General features: G+C 34.4%; 1 protein-coding gene across 4 annotated transcripts; it reads left to right on the top strand.

Annotated features, from left to right (window-relative positions):
• The first annotated feature begins 5,396 nt into the window (after nt 1-5,396).
• LOC129939459 (nucleolysin TIAR) lies at nt 5,397-22,019 on the top strand. 4 transcript variants are annotated; one of them, XM_056047483.1, is made up of 5 exons: nt 5,397-5,537; nt 6,626-7,285; nt 15,064-15,843; nt 15,903-15,984; nt 21,152-22,019. In XM_056047483.1, exons 2-5 carry the CDS (start codon nt 7,058-7,060, stop codon nt 21,304-21,306), a joined length of 1,245 nt encoding a protein of 414 aa, XP_055903458.1. In that variant the 5' UTR covers nt 5,397-5,537; nt 6,626-7,057; the 3' UTR covers nt 21,307-22,019. The 4 variants fall into 4 exon arrangements, with proteins under 4 accessions (XP_055903458.1, XP_055903455.1, XP_055903456.1 ...); XM_056047480.1 differs by having other exon boundaries at nt 21,122-22,019; XM_056047481.1 differs by lacking the exon at nt 5,397-5,537 and adding an exon at nt 5,959-6,288 and having other exon boundaries at nt 21,122-22,019.
• Nucleotides 22,020-23,069: the final 1,050 nt, after the last annotated feature.

Below are 23,069 nucleotides of genomic sequence, written 5' to 3'. Positions count from 1 at the left end.
TTTACTAGGCTAATAGCTTTTAAAATTGTTCTTTATCTGTGATAAAATGGTTTGACCACTCCATCTGTGATACTTTTAACCAACTTTATTATTCCTAATAAGACTGATAGCTTTAATTTTTTTATCTGTGATATTTATATTTTCTTTTTATTTTAGCTTAAGTAACTTATCTTTTAAAACTTGTGATACTTAATTTACTAATTTTACTAACTTAAATACTATCCGCAATGATTGAAAACTACGATCTGTGAAATTTACAAAAGTTACTGATTTTAATAATGTATCTATTTATTTATTTATTAACTTATTTATTAATTTATTAATTTGTATGTTTAACTACAATCTAATCCATCAAAATAAGATTATAAAAAGATCACTCACCAACAATCACTTGAATATTGTATGGGTGCTGTAACGTAGAAATTCATAGTGGTGGCGGATAGAGATGAAGCGATACGATTTGTACCGTTGACTGCTTGATTCTACAATTTCCGAAAGAAAAAATTCAGACAAATTAGTAGATATTAGGTACAAGGTAAATATAGTTTTAAAATTGGTACCTCCCAGCATCCCAACCTTTGGTCACCATGTCACTGCAGGTGGGGTCCCAACAGTTACAAAAAAAATACCTGGAAATGTATGTTTATGGTTAGATGTATAGATATTTATGTAATGGATAATTACCATTTATATTAAAAACCAATCACACCTAAAATCACTAAGGTTGAGATAGGTCGGGAATGAAGATGTAGTTTTTTTTGGTCCAGGTCATTGCCCTCTAGGGGTACAGCTGAGAAAAAAAAAAATTGTTAGATGAGGCATAATCAATTTGAAATGATTATGAAAGACTTACCTTAACTTAAACGTTGCACCAAAGGTATTGCCCGGCTTTTAACGTGGGTTTTTCCCCACAGTCAGTTAATCGGCCAAGATATCTGAAATAAAAAAGGGATAAATAAGTTGTACCTACAAAGTAAAATAAATAGAAATTTATAAACTTATCTCAGCGTCCATTGAGTGTCCCGTTATCGTCTTCGCTTGGATTCCTTTCACAGGCGGCCGAAAATTTCTGTTTTTGCTGCTTATTGAGAATATATCTCAATAAGCAACAAATTTTGTTGCGGGCGCCTGAACATCCTCAAATCCTTAGAGCTACAATTTCTGAAAAGAAATGAAAATAAACAAAACATAAAATAAAAAGAATAAAAAAAAAGGGAAAAGTAAACATGAACTTACCAGAGGAAAGCACACTGCGCAGCCGTGTTCTGCTTGCTCATAAGTCATAATGGTATCGGTGACTGACAGTTCTCCAATCTCTACACGGATGCAAAATAATAGGTGTGTTCCAAGGGCGAGTTGGGTTGCGTGTTAGATTATTTAAGTTGCGTGTGACCTGAAATGTTACGATACTAGTTTTGTTTTAGGTTCGTATTTAGACTTCGTGAACAACCATTTTTTGCATGTTATTGTTTGTTATGGATTAAATGTTTTATTACTATTAATGTTATTATTTCGTTATTATGTAATGTGATGTTTGTAGTGTTCTGGTCTCAGGTGAATCTGTGTTACAGGTCTCCCCAATTTTTGACCTACGAACACACCTCGGGGATAATAATACCCCTATTTTGTTAGAGGAGTACTAACACCAGCATGGCCTCCCACTATTTGGGTTTGATAATGTGAGTGGAGGAATACACTATGTGAAGGTGGGTATGCGATCGGATGATATTGCTGTTAGTGATACATCGTCTGAATATACCTTTGCCGGTGTGGGTTGTTATTTTGGCATACCTTCATTTAGCCGACTAGCACACTGAGGCGTGTAAAGAAAGTGAATTCGAATTCAAATTCAAATATTATAAAAATAAAAACGACGATTTCTGGTATTTTTTTCTTAAATTTAAACGGCGTTCAATAATAAAAAAAATTTTTTTTGATTTGATTCCTTAGAGCAAAGAAAGTGTTAATTGTCGATAAAGTGGAAATATAATTTAATTTGTGATTCAGCCAACAACTCTGAAAAAAGAAGAGAAGCGAAGAACAAAAGAAAGGTGGTGAGTCCAGTGAATTTTCATAGTTTAGGAAGTTAATTAAAGTTATTTTTTTTAATATACCAGTTTTATTTTCGGCGGCCCGAACTCATTTGCGGACAGCTAGGCCGCCGCCGCAAAAAAAAGGAAATCTTTTAATGAAAAAAAAAAGGAAATTTTATACGCGATAAGAAAATTCAAAGAAGAAAAAAAAGTTGAATTGAAACAAATCCAAATAGGATAGCGTAAAAATCCCTAGGTCCATTAAAAAAAAAAGGAAAGGGATTCATAAATTTAAAAAAATAGTGAAAATTCCATCAATATAGCAATAATAGATACGCAATCAATTAGATTCAGCTATAAAATAAATACCTACCTGTACTTACCCAGTGGATTTTTATGTGTTGTGATTGTCCTATAATTAAATTATTTAATGTTTAAAGAATTTGTACGTATACGCAAATATTTACACTTGTACAATTAGTCGCGGCGTGGAAGTTACTTTTTTTTTGTTCTCAATTTATTTAATTTTTATGGTTTCTTGTTTTAAAACATTCTTGTGAGGTACCGAAAATCGGTGAGTGGTTAAATCGCGTCCAGTCACTGGGTTGTTTGTTTTAGTCTTAGCCGACACCTCCACAGAGCTCTATAGGGGTAGGGAGCTAGGGCATCGTCGTTGATTGATTGAAAGATACTACAAAGGGTATCAAAATTGAATATTGAAACGCGGCTTTTCAGTACCAATTTCTATTTTTTTTTCTCATTTGTTTAAAAGTTTAATGTTGTAAGCAATAATTGTAATTTAAAATAATTATGTGAATAAACTTCCGTAACGCCTATTGAAAGGACGAAAATAGTTTTTTTGTTGTTGCTGTTTCGCCCCAGCGAAGCAATGTTGTGCTGAGGTCTTTTTTTTTCAGGGGTGTCAAGGGTAGCAGAGTGGACATGGGCCTAGGATGACCTGAACCCGATCATCGACCACCATTTTGGGGGTATCCAAAACTGGCCCCGGATACCTAAAGGTAGGGTGGGTAATGGCCTCACTGCACAACATCCGCAGTGCCCTGATGTGCCAATAGTCCGTCCGTTTATGTTTCCTTCCTTTTCCTCATTCCTTGGCCTGATATATGTTTTTGTCTGCAGGCGAGGTTGAGTTTTGGGGGCAAGATCCCCCCCCGTCCGACGAGCTGACGCCGTGCACCGCAAGCAGGCCGCGTCCCCCGGATCTCAACAATCCCACCTAACCTATTCCAAATCTTCCTATCTCTTTTTCCTATCTCATCCTTATCCTACCCTTCCACTTCAACCACCTCCACACCTCCTCTTGCCTCGCAACAATCTATTATATTTGTATCACTAAAAATAAATAAGTAAAGTAAAATTAAAAGATGTTTTATTTTCATTGAAAAAAGTTAACATCCGAAAATGGCAACCGAAAACGAAAAGAAACCAAAAAACGGAAAATCGCAGTCGTCTAGTAGCCACAATTTCGTTGGTGGTATTTTGTTTTATGCCAATTTTTAAAAATCCATTTTCAGAAATTTTTATTGACTTGTGATGTTAAACAAAAATATATAATTTTGAATTCCAACAATATATCTACTCTTTTCTATCATAATCAAAAGAATAGGACAGATTTGAAAAAATTTTGTTTCATGTATATGAGATAGAAAAAGTGAATAAATGTTTCTTGTGTATTGGTTTATTTCGTTGATTGCTTTTGGAGTTGCTTATATGCGCGATGTTTGGGCAACTAACGATCAAACTATTTGGTTTCGAAAAAGTTGCATGTGCGCGCCTAGCCTAAATGTTCTTTATGGCAAATTACTCAAGTTGGATTTATCAACTTTCCTATCATATGCATTTCAACTATTCTGAAATAATTACAAGTAATAGGACGCATTGACCTCACACAGATACGTAATTTTATCTATTAAATATATAATTTTGGATTTTTGTCCTTAAACATCCATTCATATTTATTCAACAAAAAGATGATTTTTTAATGTTTTCCATTAAAATTATGAATCAATAGTTCTGACATAATTAAAGAAGAGGGAAATATATCCTTTGAAAATGATTTTTTGTCTAAACTTTTACGACAACTTCAACTATGGAAACATTTGTTTTAAGGTGTACTCTTACGCTGTTAAGAATTATTTAAACATTGACCAACAGAGAAAACGTACATATGTCTATTCAATATTTTCCTTTTACAGCGTTAACTCCTTGGTTTTGGTACATCAAGAAAAATTAAACGTTCGCACAATATAAAAAAATCCAATATATAAACATAAATCTAAGCTGCAGTCCAATTGAAACAATTTAATTATTTTAATGTCCAATTTCATAAACAGCTTTTACACATTTAACAGGATTTTAAACTGTAAAATAGGATATTTTGGTTTCACCAAACGTTTTTAAAGTAATCAAGCTTTTAAACACCTTGTAAAACTAAATGCCCATTTTTGGCTCATTAAATTTTAAAAGTGTCATTACAAATGAAATTGACAGATTAACAGTTGATGTTTTGTTTTGTAAAATTTGTATTCTCAATATTTGGAGATAAAGAATGAATATGTAGTAAACAAATTCATTACTTCTTACAATATCGTTTTTATAATTTTGATTTTTAATTAGAATATTTGATTGTACATCTTTGAAGAAAAACAACATTATAGTTATTCGCCGTTCAAGAGTATACAGCTTTTACAAGAATCTATTTTTAGAGTATCCCACTTTCACTAGAATCAATTTTCTGACTATGTTGATATTGGTGTCAAAATGAGGTTCCGACTTTCCTAAGCATCTGTGGATCAGTTATTGAGCAGTCGATTACACACAATCATTTCTGAAACCTGGTGGATCGGAAGCAGAAATTTATAGGAACAAAAAAGGATGGTTTTCAATTAACAATCAATGCGTATGCGACAGTAATTTAAAATTCATCGTAGTATTTTGCTATTCTTGTCATCAACATATAATGCTTTCTCGTTCTTTCTCACACAATTCGCTTAGTAGAGAGAAAAAATGGACTTTTATTTTTACAGGGTTGTGAAGAGAACTCTATTTTAACAAAAATATCCCGGAAATTCCGCATTTTTAGCTTGGTGAAACTGAACAAATTTAAAGGCCTGATAAAATTTAAAAAGCTTTTAGATAAAAGTGTTTTTAGTGTTTGTTTATGAAATTGGACATAAGAATGCTATTTAAAAAAAAAAGTAGAAACATAACCTTATGCTAATCATCATTGGCCACCTAGTGCCCTCAACCGAACAACCTCTTAATTTTATGAATGTCAACTAGGGATAGCAGTATTGATAATACCTAGCCCGTTTGCTCTCTCTCACTCATATCAATCTCAGTTCCAGAATAAAATTCGCCATAGACGCACTGTTACAACAAAAAAAGACTAAAGACAGCCGCGACTCTTATTTTTATTTGACGATAAAACTAATTCATTTACGACTCTTCAGTAATTAAAATATTCAAAAATCTCTGCCAGAAGTTAGTATAAATTGTTTACAAATAAAATTTAACCCAACTTAAGTGTAATTATTGGTAAAAATGCAAATTTTAGCCACGTCATGTCGTCGAAGAATTATTCTGATATTTCTGAGTACTGAGTGGTAGCAGTTTTGTAGACTAGACGCCTTTTTGGTTTTTGGCAGATCACCGCCAGCCACCCTTCCTCCTCTTGTTCCTCCGCCGCGCGCGTAAATTAAAAAAGAAACCATCATCGGCAAATTCAATTTCACACAGTACAAGTATAGTGTGTTCCTGTTCATGCCTGAAAGAGACAACTATCTATGTATTTATTAAACATTAACCCCAAGTGCCTGAGTGTGAACGAGAAGCCTATTTTATTTGTATAATCATAAACGAAACCGAAGCAGCAACAGCAACACAGCACAGTGCCACAGTAGTGTAGTGGTAGTCTTGTGTCTCTTCTCTTGCCTTGGTCTTCCCTCATAAATGCAAGAGCTGTGACTTCTTTTCTATCGTTTTCAACTTTAATTATTTTTTAAATATAAAAATACTGAAAATTATTTGATTAAATTGTGCCGAAATGATTAATCATTTCCACAAAATCATTTTCATTTACCAAGTGAATCGCAATAATTGTGAATTTAGTCCGTTTCCGTAGTTGGGTAGTAGTTTTGAGTGTGCATCATTTATTCTTGAAGAAGCAAGTGAGGCCGAGGCGACAATCGACAACGACTACGACCGACAACCGACGACGACGTCGACATTGAACGTAAGAAGCCCGTCGTGTGGTGGTTGGCTGGTGAATGTCTTTCCTTTTTTTTTAATAAAGCATTAAGCATTTGCCTTAGACCCTAACTTTGATATTTCGATATCCGTTGCTCTGTTCTGAGATCGCTGCAAATTTCTAGTGAATTTTCATCGATTCTTGCATGGTTTCGGTTTTGATTTTGGTTTTTCCCTTAATTATCCGCCCTTACGCCCTCAGAAAGGCACATTATTCCCTTTTCGTGAGCCAAAAACTCTCAAAAAGCGAAATAAATCCACAAAGAAAACCCAGCAGCAAGAAAAATAATACTCATTTCTCTTTATTTTCTTCTCTTCCCCAGTGAACCCGTTCTGAGAAAGTTTTATGTGATCTATCATCATCGTCATCGTTTACAATTTTTTTTATTTTAGTGAAGAAAAACGTCGATTATTATTATCAATCCCGCGGAACAATATTTGTTAAAATATTTATTTAATTATATTTAACACAGCGACGCGCTGCTGCATTCTATAGCTAGTTTAATTTATATACATATAATTTATATAGAATTTATCATAATTAAAAAATAAAAACCAGAAATTATTTCGCGAGATTCAAAAGAAAGTAGATGACTTAGCAAAAGGAGCAAAACATTATAAGTCCATCATACAAGCAATTGAATAGAAGCTATCACCCAAGTGTGTAGCACTATCACCCTAAACACTAACTCCTAACGTTAGTTAAGTAGAAAGGACACGAATTTGCACTGCTGCTGCTGCTTTCCGAACAAAAAATGGACGAATCACACCCAAAAACTCTGTATGTGGGCAATTTGGACTCTTCGGTGTCTGAAGATCTTCTGGTTGCCCTATTCGGACAAATGGGACCAGTTAAAAGTTGTAAAATAATCCGGGAGCCCGGCAACGATCCGTATGCATTCATCGAATATACAACTTATCAATCGGCTGCAACAGCATTGACTGCTATGAATAAACGATTATTCCTCGAAAAGGAAATAAAGGTAAGTTTTAATTTGTTATATTATTTTTGTTCGTGCGTTAAATTCCTTATTCAAAAGTAGCCAATTATTATAAATTAACTTTGCATTCTACTATCTATTCTTTCTCATATTTTGGGTCAACGTTTTTGGTCATTAAAACTGTTTCATATATTTGTATATATTTTTTAATTTGTTTGTGCATACACTGCAAACTCATTTGGAGTTTTTTTTGTACCGCAATAGAAGAAGAATTAGTATAGGTTGATGGCATTTAAGGTCACACAATCACTCTTAAATTTAAGGATAAAAAGTAATAAATAGGTACATGAAATTTATAGAAAATATTTGTTTTCCAAGGCCTTAACTGTTCGGTAACGTTTGCCGCTAATCGAGTTATTTGTTTTGCTTCGAAGAAAAATTGTTCAAGTTATACCTACAAAAAAGTGTTGTAATTAATAAAATATTGATTGGAAGTAACTATTTTTAGAATTGTTTGTTTTTTGTCCAATTTTACAAATCAAACTTTTTCAAGTTCAACGACAGTCAGCCCTTCTGGCCGGGCACTTGGATTCACATTTCTATAATTCAAAAGCCGGGTTTATATTTGAGCAATGCAAAATAAGAAGTTCAACAATAAAAGGGAGGCATTTTAAGGCTGGACGTGTATGTTTCAAACAAATATGAAGAACATATTTTAGTATAATGGATACATCTTGTACTTGGTACCATGGTTTCTTAAAATTGCATCCTTAGTTATAGCTCATAAAATATAGTTTAGACCATTTGAAATCCGGTATATTGGAAGAGTACCTGGAGTTTAGAAATGTAGCCTAGGTACACAGAACATATTGGATTATTTATTGATGTTTGGTGTATCCGAGAATTTATAAATGTAATGAGGTTCATGAGGTCATAAATATTTATTTCTATTCTTAATCTTGAAGATGCTTTGCTATTTAGTACTTGTAATGTTTTTATTTTTGACAGATAAAGTCCCTGACCATATTATTAGACGCACTTTAGATTTTATGCAAAGCTATTTTAATCAGGTTTTCGAATATTGTAATGCTGAAAATAAATAAATAAATTGGGTGGTGCAACAGTCCGTTGAGAACTAGGGCCTAGTGACTTACAACTCTCAACCATTCCTGTGTGCGAGTAATGTTGTCAGGAATGGAGGGGACCTACAGTTTATATGCCGAATCCGAACGGCTAATTTGAGAAAGCACTTTTACATGACAAGAGTTACTCTTGGAGAATTTGTCAATTCTTCGCAAGTGGCAGTAACCGCGAAAAGACTTAAGATGGCATAGGCAGGGATCGAACCCAAGACCTCTGGCATGACAGTCCAACGCATTAACAATCATGCCACGGGTACTAGGTACAGAATATTAATAACTTCATAGAAATAAAGCAACAGATTTAAAGATTTTTTTTTTTTAATTAATATTTCCAGTCTTTTTTGTTGTTATTTTTGTAATTTTGTTGAACCTCCTTTGGCTTTAATAAGAGCCTCAATTCTGCGCGGCATACTGTCAATACATGATTTGACTGTTTCCTGCATTTTTGGGTGATGATTTTACCTGTGAATTACTCTTTCAATAAGTGACCGCATCTTTAGCTACTTCCCTCTTCATCAGCTCCCACACGTTTTCATATCAGGGCTGTTTCCCGGCCAGTCCAACAGAGGGATGTTTTCTTCCCTCAAATAAGTTTTATGGACCGGGCTGTTTGGCATGGAGCTCAATCTTGCAGAAAAATGTAACCATACATCCATTCTTGAAAGTTAAAAATATTGCGAATAATCTAATAATTATAAAATACTGCAGTGCGTCTAATAATATGGCCAGGGACTGTACAAACAAAGTTTACTTCGAAGTCCTTCGAAAAGTCTTGCTTGGTGCGAAAACTGCTTTATGAGACTGATGATACGTTTTGTATTTGCATTTTTATTTAAGCAAAAGTTTTTCTTGAATCTAGAAGAAATTTTAGAACATAAAAATAATTCTAGAATTAGGATAAGTTAAGAATATAAGTTTACTTAAACCGAGTTAAATAGTTCTCGTATATAAATATGTATATTGCTTTTGTTTCTCAATTATCTCATATTTTGTTTCATGCCCTTAGCTCGTTCGGCTTCCAAAAATCATCCTACGCCATCATTTTCTAAATAAGTTGGAAAATTTATTAATAATACTGGGGCCCTACTATGTAACTCGATTCTACAATAAAATTTCTCGAATTAAAAAATTGGTACTATGTATCTATTTGACTACTTTCGAACCAATGAGAATCGAATAGTTCTTGTAGTGCCAACTATATTCTTATGAACTTTTGAATAAACGAGGAATTAAGTAACTGGAAAGTAGAATTCAAAACAAGGCAAAGTTGAAAATAATCACTCTACATCAAATGTGCTTGCGAGCGAAGTTTTTTGTTGTCAAAGTGTATTTTGAATATGAGTTCCATTTACCACCCCAATTACAGCGGGAATTCGTAATTTTTGCCAAAAATAGCGTTTGGACTTTCGTTTCTCTTCCTCATTCATTTCAAAATTTATTATTAGCGGGCACATGACTCTTTCGATTGAAATCAAAACTTTGGCTAGTATTTTTCGACATGGTTTGCTGTGCAATTCCAGCGTTCGTGTCGCCACCGACTTGGTTTTGGTAACCTTCTGTTGCCAAAAAATTCAATGCTGCTGATAACTTAATGATTATCGAAACAGAATTTTTTCTTCTGCGAGTGGTCATGTCGGGTGATATGGTGTTAAGTAAGGACATAAATCCGTCTTTAGGAAGACGATAAATCTTAACAAAAGTATATATTTTTCATTAAGAATGCGTTCAAATATTCTACCGTATATGTATATTAGTACAAACCCTTTCTACTCAGCTCCATTATTTTGGAATTATCTCTTATTCTTCTGCGTTCAATTTCGTACTGTTCTTCATTTCTTTGCAAATTGAACCAAATTCAAACTATGTCCATTTTTATAATAATTATTCTTGTCCAAAAATTTGATGTTTTTCTTTTTAAACTGTCAAACAACTCGATACTCGTTGAAAGTACCTACACATTTTTTTGAAAACAAGTTGGTAACGGGCATCCGATTCTGTTTTCATGCGTAACGATTTGAAAGTAGAATCAGAAATGAGTTTTGAATAGAATTAAAAGTAGAATCGAATTACATAGTAGGGCCCCTAAATTTAATTTGTATTTCATTCTTTTTTGACACTTCAAATCGAAACATAAAACATATGTTTAAATGTAGGGATAGGACTTTGCCCGCTAGTTTTTAATAAAAAAATTGGTGCATCTTATTACACTTTTTCACCAATTTTAATTTTCATGATTTAAAACACAAATGTTTATTTTATAAAAAATTATCGAAAAAACATAACATTTGCGATATATCGATTAATTTGCACATCTCTGCCTTAAATTTTTATCCATCGCAATGCGTTGCCGAAATTCTGTAAATTTTAATTAAATTTTCCGCCTAAAGATGCGTTGCGGAGAAAACTAAAAACCGAATATTTTTTGCTTATTTTGATATATTTGAAAGAAGATGTAGAATTAAACATGAACTATCGAATCTAAAATCCAACTACACAAGACTCACACTTGTCTTACAATTTTTTTTTCTTCTAAATTTAGACATTCTAAATAATTAGTTAAAGTAAATCTTATATCTTAAACTTGAATAAGATGAATTTTATGGAAAAGTCAATTGCGAATCCATTTCGATCTTATTCAGAGTTTATTTTTATTATTATTCTGCTGTTGATTCGAAGTGAATCTGTGTATGTCGTTAACGTCAGTAATACTGCGCGGTATTCTTCTATGCACGTGAAAGCATTCATTCTATACAATCTAGATTCGCATTTAAAATGGAGCTAATTTTTCATTTGATGTCAGGTTTGTTAATTTTTTTAGGCAAAATGTAAGTGAAAACTAATTTATTGCTAAATTTAGAATATTTTTTTTTTAAGAAAAGAATAATAACATTTTTGGGGGAAGGAAGACACTTTTTAACATTTCACCGAATCTCACTGTTTGAGGATTCTCTTATTCCTCTGCTTACAATTGGACAAAAAAAGTCAAATACTGCCCATTTCCAAATTATTCTGTTTAGGTGGATTAATTAAACTTAATTTTTGTATGAATAAAAACAATTTATCCAATATTCCCAAGATTTTTACATGAACAGCTGTCGAATTGGTTTGGGATAATGTAGTCAACCCGATGGACAGCAGAATGCAAAGGCAGTTTGAATGGGAATCGAATATACGATCCACGTGGATAGCAGAATAGGGCTGATTATCTGTTGATCAGCTAATTTGTTAACTGAATATATACATATTAAGATGTAATAAGTGTACGCTCAAGTTAAAGCTTTTAAACTTAACCAACCCAAAGATTGGCCACCTGTACACTGAATCAATGTTTGTTCGTATGTTAATTACTTCTTTTTTTTACAAAGCCCAAGTTGTAATATTAAGCAATATACCTCATAATAAGTGAGCTCTAATCCAATATCTTGCACAACTTACATTCCATGCATATCCTTCTTGCAGAAACAAATGCAAAGTGATTACTTTTTTGTTTCTTTGTTAAACAATTGTTAATTAAGAACAACATCTGTCATCTGCCAAAAGAACGATTCTCCTCAGCAAATACAACCGAATTATAGAGTTATATATACATATATTATTGACATTAAGTTACTCCATATGTTCCATTATAGTTTTTAAAAAAGACTTCGCTAATAATAAATGTATTTCTATTTCTAAATTAAAATCCAGCGAATTATTTATAAGTGAAGGAAGTAAAATCTCGATTAACAAGCACCATTTGAATTTTTACGTAAAGTCCTTAAACAGGGAAATTATTTAAGTAGTACAGAATTTCTCAGACATTTAGTTTATTACGTTTATTTATTTTAGTTAATTTTTAACAAAAAACTAATATGCAATTTTGTTACTTCTTTTTTCCACCAAGCTAAACATTCTTTTTGGCATACTATTCACTAGATTTTTTTTAATATGGAGTCATCTAAAGTGTTCCATTGTATCACAACTGCTTCTCGCAGCCTTTTATGGGCATACATTTTGAGGGCTAAAATTCATTTAATGAATGTTGTTCGATGCGAACCAATCTAAATTTTAACGACTTACATGAATTAGGGCATTATCTTGCTGGAAAACATGCTCAACTCGACGAAAACGTCGAAAGCACAGTGTAGTCAGAACGGTTCATTCTAGTAGAGGTGAAGGTAAGCGCAATCTTACCACCTTCGCAGAAGGCCCCCCAACCATACAGCTGCCACCACCTAAGTTCCTCTTGGAAAAAAAACTGTTTCTTTCCTCAAATCGTATGCCAATATCTGGTCCATCAAGATTAAACTTTTTTCATCACTAAAAATAACCTAATAAATAACGGTACTTTATTTTCTTCTCAATTTGCTTGATCAGTGATGCAACTCAATAAAAAAAATAGTAAATAATCACTCCTATTTTAAGTAAGCATATACATATGTATTTTAATTCCTTGGTCTATTCAGTGGTCAGAAACGGAACGCGTAGTTATTAATGTCTACTAGAAAAAATTATTGCAAAGTTGGATAAACTGATGCGCAAATATAAAGAAAAAAAGCATAAAGAATTTTCTTGATAAGTTGTTGATGCGGACGCGATTTGGGGCAAAAATGGTGGAAAAATTCAATGAAAAGTATTTAATCAAATTCTAAATTGTTTATAAATTAATCAATTCGATGAATTTCAGAAATTATTTTACACAAATTAAACAATAGAATAGAATTAATAGAAACCAGTTTAAAATAAGGTGAATTTTTTGACGGTAGAAAATCAAAGTTAGTATTGTGTAGAAAAGTTTTAGAGGAGATAAAATGTGTGGCTCCAGATTTTAATTACAATGAGAGTTTTTATTAGTATCACACCCATCATAAAGCAAAAGTTGTTTTTAAACGTAAAACTTTTCAGCATCGCATCAGCTGAGCATTGCAAAAAAGCAATGATTACTAATCACTACCAACAAATTTGACGTTTGTGAATTTACCCATGTTGATCGATAATGGTGCGGTGCTTTGTGCCCAGTGGAATATTGTTACAAAGGTGGCAGAATGGTTGTTGATCTTTTGGTATGTAATGGCTGTGATTGATGTTTCAGTGCTCTAGTCCGAATCTTGTCTTGGTATATTTGGACATATGTTTGTGTGGGTTACAATTTGTTTGATCTTGAGGGATTATTCGAGAATAATAATGGAGATATTCCTTCCGACTTTTTTCTTTGAAGCTACATATGTGAAAGTTTTTTGTTGCATCTTTTTTAATACAAATTTTGAATTAAACAAGTGGTGCTTCGAGGGCATTTTACCTGGTTTTCTAACATGTCCTGGCAACCATGTGATTGTAGATATGAAATTTTCATTTCTGATCAATTGATCTCTCAGGCGATCGATTATTTCAGTGTTGACGTTCAGATGTACATATGCGCGGTAATTGTTGCATGTGAAAAATTTTGCTTTGAGAATAGCGAAAGCTTTCGCAGTAAAGATGAAAGTATAGTCTGATAAGAGACCTTTATTTTTTATGTTATCAAATTCGTCAATTTCTGCAAACGAAATTCCGTGTTCACTTTTAGAACCATCTGTTTAAATGCGATTCCATTCTGATAATTGTGTTGGGCCTTTGGGAGTCTTTGTGTGTTGGGCCTTTGGGAGTCTGTAATTCAGACCTATAATATTTATTGTTTATATTGCAGTAAATATTCAAAATGCTTACATTTTTGAATTTGCCGTATTTGGCATCATCTTATGCACTAGTCTTAAGTATTGGTTTGCATTGTTTTTGTTTTTTTTCTTTTACACAATGGTTGAAGGACTGGAAAATCTAATGTCTAATACAACTCTAAAATTGGATGAGGTTATCATTTTTTAAAAGTTCCTCTAGTTCTCTATCTTTTTGATAAACTTATGTATTTTTATCACTTCCCAAATATTGTGCTTTGGTTCACGAGTGTATATAAATGTGGTCAGCGAATGTCCCTATCTACAACGCTTATAACGTTTAATTGCCTGTTAACTTTCTAAGTTTATTCATACTTAAGCTTAAGCAGTCTTTGGAGTATTTTTGGTTATATGCACTTTCGAGTATATCCCTTCATGACAGTGAAAGTGTTTCTTCAACCAAGATAATTTAGTATGCATTCCACACTATTCGAACTTATAGAGATAAGTTAATTGAGGTAAGCTTGGCTGCCTAATATCAAATATCTATGTTTTAGTTACAACCATTTTGATGTGGCATGTAATTTTGCCTAAAAATTTGTTGTGAACTTTCGCATAGGTGAAAAAATGTTGGTCTAGGTCCAATAAATAACGTACCAGTCTCTTCATACGTCCTTGTCCTATTAGTGAACCGTCTGATATTAGGTTTAAAATTGTGGTTGGTTCTATTAATTACCTCTCTTTTGCAACTTGACTCTGTTCGAAAGTTTTTCTTGTATTTATATCTTCCGGGTTTCCTGCTGTATTTACGCTTACCAAGTCTAATTCCTACTTTTGCTTATCTCATAATTGTTCCAATTAATATGCAATTACTTTGTAGAGAGAGGATAAATTCTAAATGCTTAGCTTTTATATTTTTTTTCAACAAATTTGTTTTCCTAATGGGTTTCCGTAATTTGTTCTTCAAAATTGTAAGCATATTTTGATACTGCTGCTTTAAAACTATTATCTTCAAACAAAAATAAAACTTTTTTAATTTTAATTTCAGGTTAATTGGGCAACAAGTCCAGGCAATCAGCCAAAGACAGATATTAGTTCACATTATCACATATTCGTTGGTGATCTTAGTCCAGAAATCGAAACAGAGACTTTACGTGAGGCATTCGCACCGTTTGGCGAAATATCGAACTGTCGAATTGTTCGCGATCCCCAAACAATGAAGTCCAAGGGATATGCTTTTGTTTCATTTGTTAAAAAAGCAGAAGCAGAAACCGCGATACAAACAATGAATGGCCAATGGATTGGATCGCGATCGATCCGAACGAATTGGTCAACAAGAAAACTACCACCGCCCCGTGAGTCGACTAAAATCGGTGCAAATAAGTCCGCTAGTCGGCAGACATTCGAAGATGTATACAATCAATCTAGCCCTACAAATACGACAGTCTACTGTGGTGGATTCCCGCCGAACGTTATTAGCGATGAGCTAATGCACAAACATTTTATGCAATTCGGTCAAATACAAGATGTACGAGTGTTCAAGGACAAGGGATATGCGTTCATTAAATTTATGACAAAAGAGTCCGCGACTCGTGCTATTGAACACACACACAACACCGAAGTACATGGCAATCAAGTGAAATGCTTCTGGGGCAAAGAAAATGGCGGTGACAATTCAATGAATGCTACAGGTGCTGCGATTATAGGCCCTGGAGGTGTACCATCGCAGCAAGCAACACTACCAGGTCAGGTTATTACACCACAAGCTGCTGCCCAATATCCATATGCGGCAGCGTACCAACAAATGGGTTACTGGTACCCACCAGCGGTATGTTATTTGTTTATTTTTATAAAAACTTTTTAATTTATTTGTTTATTTTTGTGCAGGGATACCCAGCTCAAATGCAAACTCAATACATGCAGCAAGGATATTATCCATATGCCTATGCAGCCAGCGCTCAACAAGGAGGTAATACAAATTTAATTATTATACTTAGGAATAGTTTAAGTCCTGTCTCCCTTTTTCTAAAGTCTTGAGTTATTTATAATGATAAACTGTGTTACCTTATCGCAATTCTTTTACTAAAAATATGGAGTTTCCTTTTGGTGTCTGGCCAACAATTTCTCATTAACTATTAAACTAATTATAATATACTCAACAATTAGTTATAATGTGCTAAATGAATAATGATTGTTGTCGGAACATCGAAATTATATCCTAATTGCTTTAGAATAGCGTCTTAAGTGTGTCTTTTTTTTCAATTGATTTTTGATGGTCGATAAGATTTTAAAGGATTAGTTAAAAATACATTATACTCCAACATTTCAAGAGGAATTTGAAATTTCGAAGTTAAGAAACATATGTTATTCAAATTATAATTGTGTTTTTTAATTTTCTATAAATACAAACTGACAAAACTAGGACTATAATTTCTTAGGGTCCGAAGTCGGGTATTCGGAATTGAATTATGTAGTAAACAAAATCAAATTATTATAAAAGTAAAACTTTTTTCATATAGTTGGGATTAAAAAAATACATTCTTTTTCGGAGGAGACAAAAATAATAAATAAAATTTTCCTTCTTTGCCCAGTACTGCCATGAAATAACTAATCAGCCCTTTAAAATCACTTGGAGTTCCATCGTTAACGCGGTGTGGCAATTAAGTTCCGGGAATTTGTCAATAAAAAACAAGAAAATGAATAATCTCCCTTTAACTCCACATAACGATTCCAACGTTTCTCCCATGATTGGAAGCACTCTTGGAAGTCCTCCGAAGTTATCCACGGTTAGAGCTTCTTGGACCTTCTGTACGCTGGTGGTGCGACTTCATTTTGGGGAATAGAAAAAAGTCGCAATATCGGGGCTATAGGGTGTGTGAGGCAACGTTGGGATGCCTTTTTTGTCAAAAACTCTTGCACAACGAACGAGAATGGGCGAGAACTTAAGCCATCATCTTTGCGCAGATCTTTCGCATGTTCAAATTCTCGTGTAACATCTTGCGAACCGTTTCTTTGTTGATATTTAACTCGTAAGACAATGCACGAATGCTTAGGCGACGGTCAGACGTGATCAACATGTACGATACGAGAGGTGGCGAGACACGTGGATCGTCTTCCACCGCTTCGCCCATTCAAACACACGCGTTTTTGACATGCTATCGTCTCCATAGACAACCTGCCATTACGTCACACATTTTCACTACACCACTAAAAAAGTTACTTGCAAAAAATACGTTTATCAACAATTAAATCTTGGGAAAAACTTTGGGTGCGACTTAATTAAGTCAAGTTTCAAACAGAAAGCTCTGAATATTCTTATCGTTGTTTTGACCTTAGCCGATCCCAAACCTGTTTTAAGGTACTTTGAGTAAGAAGATAGACCTCGCGTCTAAATACATAGTATCATACAACACACTATTGTTTTTCAATTTGTGATAAGTGTTGTTAGCTTTATGTCAGCTTAGTTATATTGGGATTTCGTCTTTTGACGGAAATATTTTTTCTTGACATTAAGTACTTTTTTTGTAACTAAATAACAAATAAAATAAAGTCTTTCAAAGACAATCATAAAACTACTACGATTGTTATTAATAGCGTTTGCGAAGATGTCGTTAGTATCACTTGTATTTAACGAACTTTTAAAGACTCCAACCTCTCGATCGTACTTAATATGGCAAAAAAATGAATTGCTCATTTGAAATAAACTTTTCAATGGAAAAGTTACTGATGCAATTTTGTCCTAATTCCCTGCAAAAGGCAATGTCCAACGATTTGAACCCGATTAGCTGGAGATACTGGATAAATCTTCATTAATCAGGTTTTCCAAATGTTGCCGTACTAACTACAGCAATAAGACATATCAACCTCCACCACGGTTTTGTTCTGCTCATGTGAGTTTGAGGATGAACCCAAGAGTTCGTCCTCGCTCAGAAGGACAATGTTTAGGTCGTCCTCAGTCTTCATTAAGGATGGACTGTCTACGACTTTTTCAGAGGGTGCAGTCGTGATTGGAGAGGGCAAAGGTGCATCGCCACCCTCTGTTAGGAGAGAAGACGACGTCCTATTCCCACCAACCGCGAGTTCTCCTTAGGTTGTTGTTGGAGGCCCGCTATCCGCGTTAACCTCATCGTTTTATAAATTCAATTTTTAGTGGATTCGAAGCCATAGTTTATAAAGCCATTGGTCAAGGCTAGAGGAGCCACAATGGCACTCCTATAAAGTCCCTTCACTTCCTCTAGCTAGGCTATCTTCCAGTTATGATTCGAAAGGGATGTGTTACAAACTTTGACCAACTCGAGAATGTAGCAGGTTCCAAATGCGGGCTGTAGGTCTGCAAGGAATCTCTCTTAGCGACAACCTCGAACTTCACATCTGGCCAAACTTCACCTAACCGGCTCACAGCGGGCTTGTATAGGTCACAAGACCTCTGGTCGCCAGAGTTTGACATGATTTTGATGCCAACCACCATCGTTTATGGAACGATCAGCCGATATTGTGCCATCATCATGGCTCCTGTCTATGACCGCAACCACGACTTTGCCCTTCGTGACGTGCGTCACTGAAACTGGCTTGTTTCCTGATGGGATTGAGGGGAGTGCTGGTGTTGTGCACACGAGGACGTTTTGGTGTCGGTATGGCCCCCTCAAGAGACCTTTCGCGTTTAGACGTAAAGTGTTTTTTTTTTGTTCTTGCTGCAGCAAGAACACTGTTAGCACATTCCACGCGAGCGGTTTCCTGCGGTTTAATTTTAGCTCCCAATGATGCATCATAGGCCTTTATTCGCAGCTTGCCGCCTTTGTCTATATAGGCTTTTTGAGAGTTTCCCCTTTCCATTTCTGAATGTACTCTCATTAGTAGTGGTAGGACCATTGTTCACAACCCTACCACTACTGGATTAAGGTATCGCTACCTTCCTACTCTCGTTGCTTCCAACTGCAGAGGAGGGTCCATAGATTGCCACTACTCTCTTCTCTGTGTTGCCGCAGGAGATACGGCAACAGGCTTTGACGTCAAACTGCCGCCCGGTCTTGAAGAGATACCGGTCTCATAATTTGTTCCTTTTTTTTTCTTTCATCCATACCATAATGGAATTTAATAAGATATTCCCATTTCAAAGCTCACTTTTTTCCGACTTACTTCCCTTAACGTAAAAACCTATTGTCCGAAAATCGTCGGCTTTCCCTTTACTATATTTTTGTTTTCTTTTTTGGTGGTAAATTATGGGCCTAGGTTTTATTTTCCTTGACAAAATTGCAGACACTTCGCTCTGCTACAGAAAATACATCCGCAGTTCTTTTAACAGCTTCCGTCTTATTTCTTACAAGATCGTACAATTTGTTCGTTGTTTCAAAGATTGTCTGCCTTTTTAGTACAATTATGTCCTTTGAGGTACTAAAACTCATTTTAAATTTAAATAAACACAAAATTGACGATCAGGCTCCTCATTAAAGGAGAAAGAACAGATGTACAGTCAGTTACATAAGAGCGTGGTCCCTGTTAAATAATAACAATTGATTTTTCGAAAATTCGCAAATTTAAATCAATGCCAACATTAAATCAATGCAAATACCTCAGTAGCAAGTTCAATCTCCTGCATTGTCAATTATGGCCTGGTACCGCCGGGGCATACTTTTCAGTTTTTCTGCATTTGTCGAGAAAGTTGATCTAAATTACATGGCTTGCGCCTCCGAAGCTGCATATTCATCAGAGCCCACACATTTTCTATGGGATTTGCATCCCATGAGTGAGATTTCCAATCTAAAGTGAGAACTCCGTTTTGCGCCTTCCACTCGCTACACGCTCGACTCCGATATTTTGGATCGTTGTCCTCTTGAAGGATCCAGCTTTCATTTTTCTTGATATACCATTCCTTAGCAGATGGAAACAAGGCCTTTTGATATATTTTATTCATTTTTTCGGCATTTACATTCTCGGTAAATAAGACAAAGTACCGAAACCTTTGTTTGAGAAGCACACCAAACATAGACCTTGACGGGGTGTTTAACAGTCCGTTGAAGCATCCTACTGGTGGAGGTAGTCTAGGCGTGTTTGATGCTCGGAAATGCCCAGAAGGAGGATTCATCAATGTTCAACGTGTTTTGCACTCAACATTGGTTTTTCCAAAGTACTGCGATATTTCAGTTCAAGCAAGTGTCTAAGAATTGTTCCGTAAGATATGTCAACACCTTTTGCTTTCAATTTCACAGCAGCTTCAGGTAAAGTCAAAGTTGGATCTTTTGCACTTCCGCGATCAGGAAAATCATCAACGTACCGACCTTTTTATAGCGATTTATCTATTTGCTAACGAATTGCTTCGACTTCCCCATTTTTAAAAAAAGCATGAAGGACTGAGGTGCCCTCTATGTCATAAAAAAAGAAACAAGACTCTCTGATTTTTTTTATCTACGTGTAACAGTGGCCCTGCTCTTATGTAACAGACTGTACATGGAATTATGGAATAAAACAAAGAGAATTCCAATTTAACTCAGAGGTTCGTTTTTATTTCAGTTGCAATTTCTAAAGTTGAGTGTCTGTGCTGCATATTCGAATTGAAAACAGTACAATGCGATTTAAGCCAGGAAGGTTCTACGGAACAACAAAGCATATAACTTCATAGGAATTGTTTGTTCAAATTTTGTTTCCGATTCGGTTAGCCACAATGCAAACAATCTTCCTATCACAACTTTCTCCAATTGGTTACCCAGATAGGATAGGATTGTTTTCTTTCGATTGACCTTCGTCCGTAAAGTTGTTCTTAAGCATGGTCATGTCTTTAATATCCTCATTCTCATGCTTATCAATGCCCTCTCATTCAAGAAGAGCTTGCATACAAAACAGATTCCTTATATTAAATTGATCGTCAAAGGTGACCTTCTGACAAAAGTTAAGTTTTTTAAATTTATTTTTCCGAAGAACTTGAATGTAAGAATTAGGTTGCGTATGTTTTTTTTAATAATAATTAATGCAGCTGATGATTTTTTATATATATATATTTTTTTAAAGGTATTTCGTTTAAACGTATTTTCATTTAATTTAAAATCTTTATTTTTGTTTTAACAATTAAAATATTAAAAACATTTTAATAACTGATACTACTTCAAAAAAAGATGTACTTACTTTAAATGATCTAATTTTAGCATCTTATCGCATGGTACAGCCAAATGTCGCATGGGGTGTTCCAGGTGCAGTAGTACCAGGGGTGACTGCGGCTGCGTCGGCAGCAGCCGCAAACGGTAGTCTTGGACCTCAAATGATGTACAGTGCCGCAATGCCACAATATCAAACGCAATGAGATTGAGATGATAGGATCAACATCAATAGCTGCCGCCCGAGCAGCAGCAGTTTATCCTCATCCTCGTCATCATCATCATCTGTTATTCCTGGATTGGATGCGTGCATAACAGAAATTCACTCATTCTATTCCAATAATAATAATGAGCAAACAATTCCAACAACAATTACAAACATATTGAAATTTCCCTATACATAGCATCAAATATAACAAAAAAAAAATACTTTTTGATCTTACACAAACACAAACACACCTACACAAACACACACACACATACACATTACATTTCCTAAAACAAACAAACAAACAAAACAACAACAAAATACATTCTGCTACCACTCACCCACACAAAACAAAGAAAAAAACAAAATCTGATGTGCGCCGCCAAGCCGCCCAAACCATAGAAGTTTAAGGTCGTTATTAATGAAAATTTTTAAATTATAATTCAAAACTAAAAGAAAAACAAAACAAAGAATATAAAAATAAAAATGCAAAACGAATATGTAATTTATAATGAAACAAAGGAAAAACAAAAAAAAAACAAAAGGAAGTATAACACGGTGTAACGTAAACCAATATTGCAAAATATTGAAAGAGATGATAATGTAAAATACAAATAAAATAAAACATATTTTTTAATGGTTTTTGATTATAAAGGAATGTAAAACCAGAACAAAATATAGATTTAAAAAAAAATAAATAATTTAATTAAATCTTTTTTTTTTTGTATTGCTTGGTTTTATATTTTCAGAGGGAGGTTCCACATTTTCGTAGTTTATGTGTAAGGTTGGCGTGGTCATAAATATCAGTCAAAATCAAAAATGAATATTGTAAAGTATTCGAAATTTGGCCCTGAATCAATTAGACCTAGAACCGACAGCAAATTTTGGGAGTGGAGTGATAAACAAAATTCATTTGCATGTAATGTGAAGATATACCCACCAATATATTAAATCCAACCGTCTAGCAGTTTCTTTTTCAGTTGTGGTAGAGGGTGAGCAAAAATACAAAAATGGTATCTTTTTTTTTATTTTAAGGTCGAAATGATAACCACATAAGTGATACATTAGAAAATCTTCTGATTGCAATAATGTGTGTATAATACGTTTTACTCTCAGCCTTCTGTTGGCCGGGCACAGTTTAGGCCTTTTCAATTGCATTTTTTAACTTAAGACCCTGATATCTTTTTTTATAACACTCGTACCATAAAAATGGTACACTTAAATATCATAAAAGATGCCCTTTTTTATATTGAGCGCGCACTAAATGGGTTATGGATACCCTTATTATGATTAAACACAGTGCGAGGAATTAGGAAAGAAGGATAGGATTAGAAAGGAGAAACCGATGCACATTGGTTTTGAATGAATGCACATTGTAATGTGTGGGAAATATTGATTCAGGTAAAGAATTCCACATTCGCGCAGTGCGGCTAAAGAAAGAATCTCTGTACTTCGTAACAGTACGTCCGAAATTGGTCTTAAGAGTTAACTGATGGACATTCCCAGCAGTACGGGTATTACGGTATTAGAGCATTGTATATAAAAATAACGATAAAACAATAACAGGCATGAGAACTTGCAGCGGTGTTCAAGAGAAGCAAATGTTTCAGAGAGAGAACGATCTCCTACCATTTCTAACCAGAAGGCTCAGGTACGTTATTGGAGAGTTATATTCGCGTTTAGGACGAATAAAAGCTTTTTAAGTTATAGCCAGATCAGACGCTGCATTTTTGGCGATGTTAAATATGTGGTCACTCCACA

This window comes from Eupeodes corollae, chromosome 1 (assembly GCF_945859685.1).
Source record: "Eupeodes corollae chromosome 1, idEupCoro1.1, whole genome shotgun sequence".
In the NCBI taxonomy this organism is placed as follows: domain Eukaryota; kingdom Metazoa; phylum Arthropoda; class Insecta; order Diptera; family Syrphidae; genus Eupeodes; species Eupeodes corollae.
This window is presented reverse-complemented; position numbering and strand designations above follow the sequence as displayed.